General features: G+C 56.3%; 2 protein-coding genes across 3 annotated transcripts in view; one reads left to right on the top strand and one right to left on the bottom strand.

The window, feature by feature from the left end:
- Positions 1-11,762, top strand: part of NSG1 (neuronal vesicle trafficking associated 1) — a 30,678-nt gene extending 18,916 nt beyond the window's left edge. The window contains exons 4-5 of the mRNA XM_049886516.1: positions 1,995-2,105; positions 11,562-11,762. Of these exons, the coding sequence (XP_049742473.1) occupies positions 1,995-2,105; positions 11,562-11,762 (312 nt within the window). The remainder of the gene's footprint in view (positions 1-1,994; positions 2,106-11,561) is intronic.
- The window catches only part of STX18 (syntaxin 18), a 143,657-nt gene continuing 141,543 nt past the window's right edge, over positions 11,717-13,830 (bottom strand). The window contains exon 12 of one of the 2 annotated variants that reach the window (XM_049886514.1): positions 11,717-11,796. The gene's annotated coding sequence lies outside the window, so the exon portion shown is untranslated. Of the gene's footprint in view, positions 11,797-13,128; positions 13,217-13,830 lie in introns of those variants that run through there. The other variant, XM_049886513.1, reaches the window with a different exon arrangement.

Below are 13,830 nucleotides of genomic sequence, written 5' to 3' on the forward strand. Positions count from 1 at the left end.
CACAGCCCGAGCAGGGCCCTCAGACAGTGGGGTGGAGGCTGGAATCAGGTCTTGGAGACCGGTGACAATGCAGGGATTCCTGCCTGACCCAGGGCTTCAGGCGGCTCCCTGGCCTGGGGGACACGGGGGAAGGTGGGGGAGACAGGTCTCACTCGGGCTGTAGTGGGTGTTAGCTGGGGAGGAGGTGTAGGCTGGTGACCAGGACCCGCAGACTGTGGTTCCAGAGATGTGGCGGAGGCTGGGTGGCCCTGGCGGGAGCAGGAACTGAGCAGCCCCACCCAGGGCAATCAGCCTCCCAAGGCAATCAGCCTCCCAGGGCAGAGGGTCTCAGTTTGGCTCCTTCTCCTGCCCTGGGGAGGAGGGTGGCATGGCCTGAGACAATGCAAGGAACTGGGGAGGGGGCCCAGGGAGGGGTGGCACCCCAGGCATGCCAGCTGCCTGCACAACGGGCCATGCCCCAGCCCCGAGCCCTCCCTGCCCGCCGGGGCCTCCCTGTGGGCAGGACCCGGGCTTAAGGGACGTTCAGATCCCTGGACCCTGAGAGCCCCAGAAACGGGGCAGCGGTTGATGAGGTGAACCACAGATGCAGTGATGATTGCTTTTCTTAGTGGGCATTTGCCAAGCTCGTGCCACCACCAAGGAGGGGGTGGAACCACTGTCCCTGTGTCCCCAGTGTCAGGTTATTCTCATGACCCCTCAGCCCCCAGCTGCCCTTCCCAGAGGCCTTCCTCCCTCCCTGGGTTCCAATTTTATTTTTTAATTTTATCGTGGTAAAATATATATAATTTCACACTTGCCATGTTAATCATTTTTAAGTAGACAGTTCGGGGCATTAATTACGTTCACCATGTAGTGCAGCCATCTCCACCATCTATTTCCAAAAGTCTTTGGTCACCCCAAAGAGAAGCCCTGTAGCCACTGAGCAGTAACTCCCCGTGGCCCTCATCCTGGCCCCGGTGACCACTTGTCTGCCTTCTGTCCTGTGCCTTTACTTGTCCTAGTAAGTATTTCCCGTAAGTGGAGTCACACGATCTTCCTTCTTTTGCGACGGACTTTGCTTAGCATGATGTTTTCCAGGTTCATCCATGTGGTGGCGTGTATCAGACTTCATCCTTTAGGGCTGAGTAGTATTCCACTGTGTGTACATAGTACACTGTGAGTATCCGTTCATCTCTTGACGGACACTTCGTGTATTTCCACCTTTGGATGTTGTGAATACCGCCGCTGTGAACATTTGTGTACAAGTCTCTGTTTGAGTCCGTGCCTTCAAGTCTTTTGAGTATATACCTAGGAGTGGAACTGCTGGTCTTAGGATAACTCTAGGAGCCCCTGGGTGGTGCAGACAGCTCAGACGTGCCTTGGAAGAAAGGCCTAGCGATCTGCGTCTGAAAAGCCAGCCGTTGAAAACCCTGTGGAGCACAGTTTTACTCTGATCAACATGGGGTCACCACGAGTCAGTCATTAGCAACAGGTTTTTTGGTTCTTGGTAGTTCTGTGTTTAATTTTTCGAGGACCCCCAGGTCTTGTGTTTTTGTGCATCCTTTCAGAGATGGTCTCTGTGCGTGTGTGCTTGTGTCTCTGTGCATCTATGTTGTCTCTGTTTGTGTCTCTGTGCCTTTGTGTGTGCATCTGTGCATCTGTTTGTGTGTCCGTCTGTGTGCATCTGTGTTGTCTGTCTCTGTGTGTCTGTGTGCGCATCTGTGTGTCCGTCTGTGTGCATCTGTCTCTGTGTGTGTACCTTTGTGTGTGCATCTGTGTATCTGTGTGTCTGTGTGCATCTATGTTGTCTGTCTCTGTGTGTGTGTGTGCATCTGTGCATCTCTTTATCTGTTTGTTTCCATCTGTGTATCCGTCTATGTCTGTCCATCCGTGTCCATCTGTGCCTTCTGTGTGTGTATCCACCTGTGTGTGTCTGTCTGTGTGTGTGTCCATCTGGCTGTCCCTGGCACTTTGCTCTCCTGAGCCTCCCCTGACATCTCTGCCTGTGCCCACAGGTCTCCGTGCTGGTCCTCTTCGCCCTGGCCTTCCTCACCTGTGTTGTCTTCCTGGTCGTCTACAAGGTGTACAAGTATGACCGCGCGTGCCCTGACGGGTTCGTCCTCAAGGTAAAGCTCCGTGCTGCTCTCGTGGCCCTGAGGCCCCGTGTGTGCTGCTCTCCCACTGAAGCTGCAGGGGTGGCAGGGGAGGGATCGCTAGGGCAGGAGGGCCTCTGGGTGGACCCTGTGGGAGGCCTGCCTGGAGGGCAGGGCTCCTGGGGGACAGAGTGGGTCTGCGGAGGGCCCACCTGTGGGAAGGAAGCTTCCGGCGGGCCTCCTGGTGAGGCAGGCCCAGCCCAGGGCCGACACTTCCCCCCCACCCCTCACCCCGTGGGGAAAGGTGCTTGCTCCAGGGAGGGCATCAGGCTCGTGTCAGAGCTGCGGGGGGAGTCACTGGTCCTCACGGCACAGGGGTAGGGGAGGACACTGAGGCTGTGAGGCGGGGAGGCTGGCCCCGGGCCACACAGGCAGGCTGCGTGTCCACATCTGCCGGATGCGTGGAGGACCCGGCGTTGGCTGGCTCTCACACGCGTGGAAATGTGGCTTTGTGTACAGAATGCCTCGTCCCAAAAACCTGCAAGTGGCACAGAGGCACACACGGGATGGCGGAATTAAACAAAGGAAATAAGGAGGCGAGTAGGGGGGACAAGGATGACGCACTGGGTCCTTCCTGTACGCTCGCCAGCCCAGCTCTAGATTCGGTCTGAACCTTCTAGAGCCAGGTGGAGAGGAAGACAGTGGCTTACAGGTTCCAGCGTGGCTGAGACTACAGTACAGGAGAGGCAGCAATCTTTTGGGCCCTCGCACCTGCAGGAACGAGCTGCTTGTGAACCATCATGGGCCGCTTGTGGCTGTGGCTTTGGTGTTTGCTGAGTGATGACAGAGGCCTTGCACAGGGTCATGGAGCCACGACTGGAATTCATGCTTCTATCCCTGTCCCTTCTCCCTTCCATGTCTTGTACTCGGGACTTCGGGCCCCTCAGCCCCCACTTCACCTGGCGAGTCTTTATTTTGTGCCCACCTTGTGCCAGGTGCGATTCCGTTAGGGACTGGAGGACAGCCAAGAGCCACTCAGGTAAAGACCCCTGCTGCCTGGAACTCGCTGACAATCCCCAAACAAGCAGTAAATACAAGTCCCTGGGTGGCACAAATGGTTTGTGCTCAACTACTAACCTAATGTTGGCAAACTGAACCCACCCGGCTGTGTCATGGAAGAAAGGCCTGGCGATCTGTTTCTGTAAAGATTACAGCCAAGAAAACCCCACGGAGCAGTTCTACTCTGACATACGTGGGGTAGCCATGAGTCAGAATCGACTTGATGACAGTTTTTTTTTTTAATACTATGTTATTGTTGTTAGGTGCCATTGATTCTGACTCATAATGACCCCAACGTGACAGAGTAGACCTGCCCCATAGGGTTTTCTAGGGTGTAATCTTTACAGGAGCAGATCCCCAGGTCTTTCTCCCACGGAGCCACTGGGTGGCTTCAAACCGTCAACCTTTCAGTTTGCAGCTGAGTGCTCAACTGTTGTGCCACCAGGGCTCCTTTTGTGCTGCGTTAGCAGGTTGGAAACACTGGAAAAAGCAAACAAAGCAGGGATGGGGGGCAGGGCGTGTGGGGCCGGGGTGCGATTTCAGGAAGGGTGGCCCACCCTGGAGCAAAGGCTGGTGGGAAGCGAGGTGGGAGAAGTACCTGCAGGCAGGGGGAGGCCCCACCTTGCACTCGGTTCTATCCCACGGCCGGACTGAGCACTGTGCTGGGCAAGAAGCTTTCCGGTCAGTTTGGGGGCTGACACCGAGTGCACCAATGACCACGGTCCAAGGCTAAGTGAAGGGAGGCAGGAGGCCGGCCAGAGGGCTGGGGCTGCAAGGAAGGGAGGGCTGGCCTTGACTGAGCAGGTGAGCGGGATAAGGAGGTGGCAAGGTCAACGCAGGCAGGATGGGGTGTGGGCGCCCCAGGAAGAAGACACGCAGGCCGTTCCCGCTGCATCCAGGCCACCCCAGTGCCTCTGGCTGCGGATACGCGGAAGCAGGAGGAGACGACCAAGTTCATGGCTAGACAGGGCAGCCCTTGGAAAAACCAGAACCACGCCAGTTGCCGTGGAGTTGACGCCGACTCCTGGTGACTCTCCATGTGCGGAATAGAACTGCTCCAGAGGGTATTCGAGGCTGTGACCTTTCTGGAAGCAAATCACCAGGCCTTTCTTCCGAGGCGCCTCTGGCTGGGTTTGAAGCGCCTACCTTTTGGTTAGTAGTTGAGCAGTTAACTGTTTGCACCCTGGAGGGCGAGGCAAAGGCCGCTGGAGGAGAGGGAGGTATATACTCAAAAGAGTTCAAAGCAGGGACTCACTTGGTCTCCTGGGGAGGCTGGAGGCAGTGAGACTGCTGGCCTTGCAGGCTGCACATGAGGTGCCTTGGCCAGGAATAGAACCCAGGTCTTCAGCATGGGAGGCGAGAGCTCTGCCACGTAACCACGTGCACAAACGCGAACACGACTCCTCCCTTACCAACTGTCTCATTATCTGACATTTCACATTGACGACAACAGTAAATAATCTACCATAGACTATTTGCGCATTAACGACTGACGTCTGGCAGGAAGAATGCCGAGGTGTGAGGCGACAGTGACGCTGGTTGTGGTGGTTAAGGTTGCGTGTCGCCCTGGCTGGGCCATGATTCTCAGTGGTTTGGCAGTTCTGTAATGATGTAATTTGGCAGGCAGTTCTGTAATGATGTAGTCATTCTCTAGTTTGTGATCCGACATGGTCATTCTCCATCTTTGGCATAATACCCGGGCCTTTGGAACCTCACAGTGTCTGTAAGTGAAGAGTGGGTGTGTATACAGGAGGGACAAAGGACACTGGCGTGCACACTCATACCTCTCCTTCCTCGAGCTGTAGCCAAGGGCAGCTGGACACAGGGCGGCAGCTCCTGGGCCCTCCCAGCTGCATGCCCCAGGAGGGACGCCCCCAGCAGGTGCTAGTGGGAAATGCCAGAGTCCCAAAAGGCGCAGCTGTAGGCCATCCATCAGGGGTTCTTTAATTACTGTGGGGGTACATATTGTTGTTGTTAGTTGCCGTCCAGTCGATTCTGAATCATGGCGACCCCTTGTGTTCCAGAGTTGAAATGAACTGAGTTTTCTTGGCTGTAATCTTTAAGGAAGCAGGTCACCAGGCCTGCCTTCCTCAGCACCACTGGGTGGGTTCGAACCACCAACCTTTTGGCTAGTAGCCAAGAGCTTAACCACTGCACTACCAGGGCTCCTCCATCAGGGGTTCTTTCAGTTCCCAGGGCTGGCTGTGTACCAGGACCCCTCCTGAGCTTTTTAAACACATAGCCGTCGGGGGCCCCTCCAGCGCCACTGTCAGTCAGAGTGCAGCTGGCCTGGACCCAAGGCTTCAGCAGCCCACCTCCACTGGGGCAGGTGATGTAACAGAGCCCGGGGCTGCAGGAGGACGTGGGAGATGGAGGCAGGCTGAGCCTGGGAGGCAGGGAACTTGTCTCAGACTCAGAGAGAACAGATCAGGAGAGTACCCCGGGCCAGGGCTGCTGGCTTCAGCTCCTTGGGTGCAGTCACTAGGCTGGGGCCCATTCTCTGGACATCCCGGGGCCCACTCCGTGACATCAGCTCCTCTGAGTCACCAGCTCTGAGCAGGTTCTTCCGCCTCCCAGATCCAATCACTCATTGAGTCTGGGGTCTCACTGGCTCCCCTCTATGTCCCCAGTGCCCACAGACCAGTCCAGACCTGGTTTCTTACCTGGTGCCCTGCAGTTTCTCCCCATGACCCCCATGACTGGATGCCGATTGGACTGTTGTGATCCACAGGGTTCTCGTTGGCTGATTTTCAGAAGCAGACTGCCAGGCCTTTCTTCCTAGTCTTAGTCTGGAAGCTCCGCTGAAACCTGTTCAGCATCACAGGAACACACAGGCCTCCACTGACGGATGGGTGGTGCTGTGCATGCGGTCCACTGGCCAGAAGCTAAACGTAGGCTATAAAAGTTTCAAATCTCATGAGGGAAACTGCCCCAAATCTCACAAGGCATTGATGTGTAAGTTGGAATTGACTCGATGGCAATGGGTTTGGTTTTTGTTTTACTCCCCTGCAGTCACTGGGGTCCGTCCCCTGGGCATCCTGGGGTCCACTTGGGCCGTTACACATTCCCGTAGCTCCTCCACAGGTCCGATCGTCAACTTCACTGGTCAGGTGAGGACTGAGGTGCAGGGAGACTCAGTGACCTGCCCACGCTCACCATCAGGCCGCTGGCTCAGCCACGCCCCACCCACAGCTGACAAACAGCTTTGTCCCAGTCAGCCCTTCAGGGAGAGGGCGCCCCCTACAGTGCTCCAGAGAGGCCTCGCCTCCATCTTCACTGCACTCCCTCTGGGACTTGCCCTGCTGTCCCCGCTGGGACGGCTTCCTTAACCCCTGGGCTCTTGCCCACCATTGGCCCCCCATGATGCCTCCCCCAGCTACATCGGGTAGTGTGACTGTCCTCCTGGGGGGGGGGCGTTTCCAAGACTTCTCCACACCCAGTCCTGGCTCAGAGGGAGGCACCACTCGGCAGGGGAGGGCTGCACCCACTGCAGGGCCCAGTAGGGTGTTGGGGTGGGTGGGGGTGAAGACGGAAGAAGGCGGGAGCTGGGGAGAGGGTGGCCATGCCATCACCTTCATGTGACAGGTGAGGACACCAGGGCACCCTTGGCCCACTGCAGCTCCCCACCCCTGGCCGGCCTGGGCAGTGCTTCTAGTGAGAACCCGGTGGATCCCAACAGTTGGATCTGTATCTAATTGTGGGGGTCATGGGGAGAACCTGCAGAATGTCCAGTGCCCGTGGTGCCCTGCTGTCAGCCCTGTGACCTTGGCATTGCTGTCACCCCTATGACCTTGGCATGCTGCTATCAGCCCTGTGACCTTGGTGACCCACTGTCAGCCCTGTGACCTTGTGGATGTCCTGACTCCTTAGCTGAGCCACTGCTAAGTGACTCGAGTCCTCCGAGAGGTGTGGATCCTCAGCCCCTCTGTGTAGATGAGGGAGCTGAGACTCAGAAGGGAGCCTCCAGTGGTGTCTGCTAGGAACGTGGTCGGGTAGGCCCTGTGCCCGTGAGCGAGCGTCCGAGATCAGCTTCCCCTTCAGTGGCACACCTCTTCCAGGGCCAGGCCGCTGTTCAGCCCACGGAAGCGCTGGGTCAGAAACACTCATCTCTTGGTCGTTTCTCTTCAGAAGACAGCTCTGTGCGCTCACAGGGATGAGCAGGGATGGCAGGTCTTGGATTTCAGGGTTTGGCGAGCTGCTGAGGAGAATGTTTCTCCGTGGAAAAGCGTCTTTCTCCCGTCCCCTCTACGTCTTCATTAAACCAGTGGCTGCTGAGTGGCCTTCTCGGAGGAGAGCCAGTAGCCACAGCCACCCCAGCAGGGAAGACACCAGGCCACTGGCCGAGACACGGGGGGGCAGCTTCTCACATATGAACCTCTGCAAGATCCACCCCCTAACCCCCAACCACCCCCCAAAAAACCCCATTGCTGCCGAGTCAATTCTGGATCAAAGCAACTCTTTAAGACAGAGTAGAACTGCCCCATAGGACTTCAAGGCTGTAAATCTGTGGAAGCAGATCACCAGGTCTTTTCTCCCTCGGAGCAGCTGGTGAGTTTGAACTGCTGACCTTTCAGTTAGCAGCTGAGCACTTAACCATTGCTGTCACCAGGCCTTCTCTAAGATCTCCTGGGCCCTCTAAGCCACCCCCACCCCATGCACCCTTTTACCTGCTCAGCATCTTCCTCCTCACTGCCGTCGATGCCGACTCAGGGTGACCTCACGTGGTGCAGGGTTGCACTGTTCTCACTACGTTTTTTTTTGACTGTAAACTTTACAGAGAAGATCACCAGGGTTTGCTTCTGCAGACCGGCTGGGCAGCTTCAGAGCCCCAACCTTCAGGTTGGTAACTGAGTGCAAACCGGTTGCTCCACCCAGCACCCAAGGACCCACCATCTTCTCGGGCCCCAGTAATGACGGATGGTAGCTGTGTGTGCAGGCCTGGGCCAGCCTCGATGCTGACACCTGGTCCCCAGCAACTATGCAGTGGGTACTATCCTCCATTTGCAAAGGAGGGCACAGGCCGAGAGAGCTTGGTCCTGTCACTTGCCATCTGAATGTGGCTTCTCTGAGGGAGGCCAGGGGGCAGGGCAAGGGCTGGCGGGCTGACGGCAGTAATGCTGCTGCCAGCTGGGCTGTGCTGGTGTTAAGCTGAGCTGGCAGCGGCTGGCTTCTGAACCAGCTGGGCAGCCCACCAGTGGGGGACTCTCCTGTTAACCTCACACTGACATCCCTGTTCACAGGGACATGGCAGGTGTCCCCGGGCAGGAACTCCCCAGAAAGAGGAGGGAGGGAGTAGCATCAAAGAAAGAACAAGGCACCCTGGTCACGTGGTCAGGGCTTGAGATCCGCCCAGCAGGAGCCCTGCTAGGATGGAGGTGCCGCCCTTTCTCCCTCTCTGACACACTGGGGCATCTCGGCCCTGGCTCCTGGCAAGACAGCTGTGTCCGGGCAATGCCAGGTGAATTGGCACAGGCCAAGGCTCTGGCCTGCACTCAGAGGATGACAAGACAGCCTGGCATCCAGGTGGCCTTGGTGGGGTGATGAGGGTGTCACGCAGGCCGTGGTGTCAGAGCTGGGGTCCAGTTGCAGTGATGACCTGGGCAGGACCCTGAGCCACCCTGAACTCGGCTCCCTCCGTCCTAAGATAAGCACAGCGTCCCTGCCTCTGAGGGTCTTGAGGGAGAGACAAGGATGCAGGACTCCAGTGCCAGTGGAAGGCAGTCTGTTCTGACTACGGGAAGGTTCTGACCCACCACCCCCTGGGGCAGGTGAGCCCACCAGAGGCCTCTGTTTGTCACTGGTGGAGTATTTGAGCTGAGCGGAGGTCACGTATCAGGAGCTTCAGACGGGGAGGCAGTGCAGGTGGCAGGGGGAGGGGGCAGGGCCTGGCCAGACGCCAGCTTGGCATTCCGGCACTCACCCACGTGAGCTTGTGTTACCTCTCTGGGCCCCACTTCCCTCATCTATAAAATCTGGCTACTGAGAGAATGTGCATGAAAAACACTGCAAACTGTCAGGTCTTAAGACGTCGGGAGGAGAACCCAAGTGTGGGAGGCAGAGCCCAGCTCTGTCTCTGCTGCCAGGGAAATGGGAGATGGCCTGGAGCCTACAGGGACACTTCAAGGAGCAGCCCACTCAAATGGGATGCTTAGTCAGCCGTCATTAGCTTTCGGAGACAAACATGAGCTCAGGCAAGGACTTGGTTCCCGGAAGCGATTCCCCTGGTGCCTCTGTGGCCAGGACAGATATCGTCTGGCTGCCAGCTACACTCCACCCATTGGTGTTGTCCATCATCCTGGTGATGGCCTGAGGCATCCAGTCATCAAACCATGCGTACAGTGTGAGGACATGGATCACTTTCACAGCCGCGGGATGAAGCTAACAAGGGGTCCTTGTGAAGCCCCAGGACCTGGCCTCTGGTGGACTCTGCCTCTTCCTAGGGAGGTGGAGCTGGATATCAGTGCCATGGGGGGATGTGTAAAAATACAGATTTACTAGAGCAGATTCACCAGTCAGAATCTTGGGGGTAGGGTCTGAGAACCCGGATTCAACACCTCCCTAGGTAGTGTGATGCGAAGCTGAACCGGGACCACTGCCCCCACTGCGAGCCCCTCCACTGCCTGATGGGAAGGTGACTGGCTTTGGGGAGCCAGAAGCTTTCTCTCTCATGTTCCAGTCCAAGCTGGAAGGCAGTGTGGGGCACCTCAGGCTCCCCACCTTGTGGCCCTGCTGGCCCAGGGTGTGTCACCCTCCTGTGGTTGGGCTGGCTTAGACTACCTCGGGATGTGGGCAGTGGGACAGGGGACAGGCAGCAGCCTCTCGGGCCTGGTCAGAACATGCTCTTCACACTTGTCCCTGTGCCAGGCATTCGCTGTCCCCCACCACGTGGGAGGTGGGGAAGGGGTCTCTCGCTGGGGGGCCATGTGCTCCGCTCTGGGAGTGGAGAGCAGAAGGCCAGCCGCAGCCTGCCACAGCCTCCTGGTGGGGTCAGTGTGAGGGGTGCCCTGAGCAGACTGCTCATGCTGGTCAGCAGCAGGACTGAGGACCCGCGGGTTAGGTCAGCCTGGAAGCCAGGACTTGAACCTGTTTGGGGCCCTCGATCCCTGACAAACTGATGAAAACTGTGGACTGGTCTCCTTCCAAAACGCCCACCCAACTGACTTTCACATAGAACCACATCTAAGCATCAGAGCCCCCCATCCTGGGACTTCCCAGGGCTTCCCGGCCTGCAGGGCTAGCACTGCCTCCTGAGGGGACAGTGCTGTGGTGCGGCCCTGCACATGCTCCCACACACACCCCTGAGCCTGGTCAGAGGCATCCTGTGCTCCTGGGTCAGTAGGTTAAACCTGACTCTCTACCACCATTAAGGCGGTTTCACTCGACCCCTGCCTTTTGCAGCATTTCCTTTTTTTACTGTTGTAAAGACATATAACACGTTTACCAAGTCAGCATCGCCAGGCATTTACCAAGTCAGCAGCGCCAGGCATACAGTTTAGCGGTATCATTTGCATCACGGTGACGGCCAAGTTTCCCATCACCAGACTCCCTGCTTCCCAGTGACTCGCCTTCCCTCCCTCCCTCCCTCCCTCCCACGCCTGGTAACCAGTGATAAGCTTCCCCGTCTACATTTGCCTCTTCTATATGTTTCACATGAGTGAGATCAGTGTTTGTCCTTTTGCGACTGACTTGTTTCATCAACACGTTTACAAGGCTCCTCCATGTGGTGGCATGTGTCAGGGCTTCATTCCTCCTCCCGGTTTTCTAACGTTTTTCTCATGCACCTCCTGTGCTCTGCCGCAGCCGGTGGCCTGGCCTTCCTCCCCCCAGTACCGGCCACATCTTCCTGCCACAAGGCTGCTCCCTCTGCTTTGAGGGCTTCTCTTCCCCTTGCCTGGTTAAGGCAGACTCACTCACCCTTCAGACCCTAGCCCAGGGGAAGCCCTTCTGCCGTCCCTTCCTGCCATCTGGATAACTGGTGGACACGTGAAAAGTTTTACTGATTTTTAAATAGACTAAACACAAACGAGGAGCCCTGGTGGCACAATGGCCAAGTGCTCACTGCTAACTGAAAGGTCAGCAGTTTGCCCCACCAGCAGTTCCTTGGGAGAAAGACCTGGCAATCTGTCCTATAAAGATCACAGCCTAGGAAACCCTATGAGGCATCTGTCACATGGGGTCACCATGAGTCAGAAATGCCTCAGCAGCACACAACAAACACAATGACAACCAGTGCGAGGCCTTCGGTGGAGCAGGGAGCCTGTAGCGTCCTGATTGAGATAATGCAGACGTCCTGCTGAGGCAGGTGCCAGGTCTGCTTCTGCTCATTCTATGTCTTCTCCAAGCCCAGGGACGGTGACCGATAGCATCTGCCAGGCGTTGGTGGGACAGCCTGTGGTGATGCGTGTCTCTCTGTGGCCTCATGTCTTCCAGAACACCCAGTGCATTCCAGAAGGCTTGGAGAGCTACTACTCGGAGCAGGACTCCAATGCCCGGGAGAAGTTCTACACCGTCATCAACCACTACAACCTGGCCAAGCAGAGCATCACCCGCTCCGTCTCGCCGTGGATGTCCGTCCTGTCGGAGGAGAAGCTGTCCGAGCAGGAGACCGAGGCCGCTGAAAAGTCGGCTTAGCGAGGTGGGCCAGCGCCTGCAGACAAGGTGTCGCCTGGAGGTAACAAAGGGACGTTGAGGGACATATCATTCAATACAGTTACCGATGCTTTAGAGGTCACTCATTTCCGGTGCGATTGCTTCTGTTTGCTAATGCTGCTTTGCAAACACAACTTGCTGCAGACCACCCGTGGGCAGAAAACCAAGAGCATCTCAGCATTGCTTCAAGAGCTCTGGCACCACGTTTCATGTTAAGAAATCTTAGTTACTTTCCTGGGATTTATTGGAAGCTGTCAAAAAATAAATTTACACTGGATATGCCAGGGGTCTGGACTTGAGAAAAATAATGCATTTTGTGGGATTGATTTTTTTTCTTAAACCACCTTGCTGTTTGCAAACCTTGCTCCATAGTCACACCCAGAGCGATCTCTTGCTTCGCTGAGAGCAAGCTCTACTGACCGTTTTCTTTCCACCTCCCATCAGATGGGGACAGTGCTGGTCGCCAAGACACGCTGTAGTCAGGGGTACAGTTTGTGGAGGACAGACCCCTGAGTGGACCTGCACGTATGCAAATGTCAGGCTTGACCGAGGCCTGCTGGGGGTCACACTCTCACTGTGGTCCACAGAAGGTCACTCAGTCCCCTGGCTTTGCCTCTGGTAGAAAGGTACGGACACCCCCCTGGGTCAGGTGTCTGCAGAGTGTCACAGCCTGTGCAGGCAGGGGCTCTGGGGAGAGGTGGGCCAGGGGCCCTAGGCTGCAGAACCTGTCTCCTTATAGGTATCTGGCCCCACGACCGGCAGAGTAGGTGGGAAGCCGCTGGCCCTTTTGCTCACTTCTATCACGAATACATTTGCACCACCACCCCCGTTAGCAAGTTAGTTTGTACACATTGGCAGGGTGGGAGAGGTGGCGACGCCCAGGCTGGTGAGCCAGGGTTCCTGTATGTTCTTCTTGGTGAAACAGACGGGACAACCGTGACGTGAGACTGGGGGGAGGGGGGCTGCAGAGGGGCTGGGAGGCATGCACATCTGGCTATGAAACTTCAGTTCAGTCTTTGTAAAGAATGATGTTTCAAGTTCAATCTCGACACTAAAGTGTACGTTTACAAAATTGCCAGTTAGACAAACTAAGTGTGTAAAACAATTAAATGGAAAAAAGCTTCACAGATGTTTTCTTCCATGTTATTTGAATGTGCTGTTTCTGGTGGCCGTGTCAAAAGTTTCCGTTTTTTTAGTAGATCAAAAATAAATGATAGTGCAGGGTCTGTTGCGGACAAGCAGGGCGATCGTGGTCAGCGCCACGGCCACCTCCTAGATGTGCTTCCTGGCACGAACGACGTTTTATTGTCAAGGGTCTTTGGACGGGGCCCATGGCCTCAGGCCGGTGGTGAGCGTGACACAGCCATGTGCCGCAGGAGGTATGGAAGGGCGTCATTAAGCGTGGGGAGTGCATCAAGTGCCCGCCATAGCATGTCCTGCGTGTAAAGAAATGAACTCAAACCCACGTCAGCGCGTTACCAAGGCAACCCCTTTGTGTTTTCTATAATCATGTACTTCGCTGCCTGTAAGTACACCCAGTGTAACTTTGGACATTTTCACTCTGTACAAATAAAAAACGAGGCCATCTGTGACTGCCCAACAGACCTGTCTGTACAGCTCATGCATCTTGCTAGGAACAGCGTGCACTGCCTCGCTGAGTGGGGCCCTCGAACACCAGGATGCTGGCTGCACATATGTGGCTCCAGATGTTCCGGGCCTCCAGCTGCTGTTTACGTTTCCCAAGAGGGCAGGCCTGGCCTTCCGAGGCCTGCCTCCTTCCCTGCACAGACGCTGCTGGAACCCCAGCAGCAGGAAGGGAGGCTTGTGTGGCCCCCTCCCTGCCCTGTCATGAAAGGGTTGGGGGCAGCAGCTCATGGGGGAATTGGGCCAGGCGGCCCCTCCCTGAGTGCCTCAGAGCCTGTTTCTTCTTCCCTCATGAGGCGGACAGCGACAGAATGTCTAAACCTGGACGCGTTTACAAAATGTTAAGTGGCCGCAGTTGTACCTGCTAGATTCACAGGGTGGCTGAGGTGTCCTTTTCCCACACTAT

This window comes from Elephas maximus, chromosome 5 (genome assembly GCF_024166365.1).
Source record: "Elephas maximus indicus isolate mEleMax1 chromosome 5, mEleMax1 primary haplotype, whole genome shotgun sequence".
Taxonomy (NCBI): domain Eukaryota; kingdom Metazoa; phylum Chordata; class Mammalia; order Proboscidea; family Elephantidae; genus Elephas; species Elephas maximus.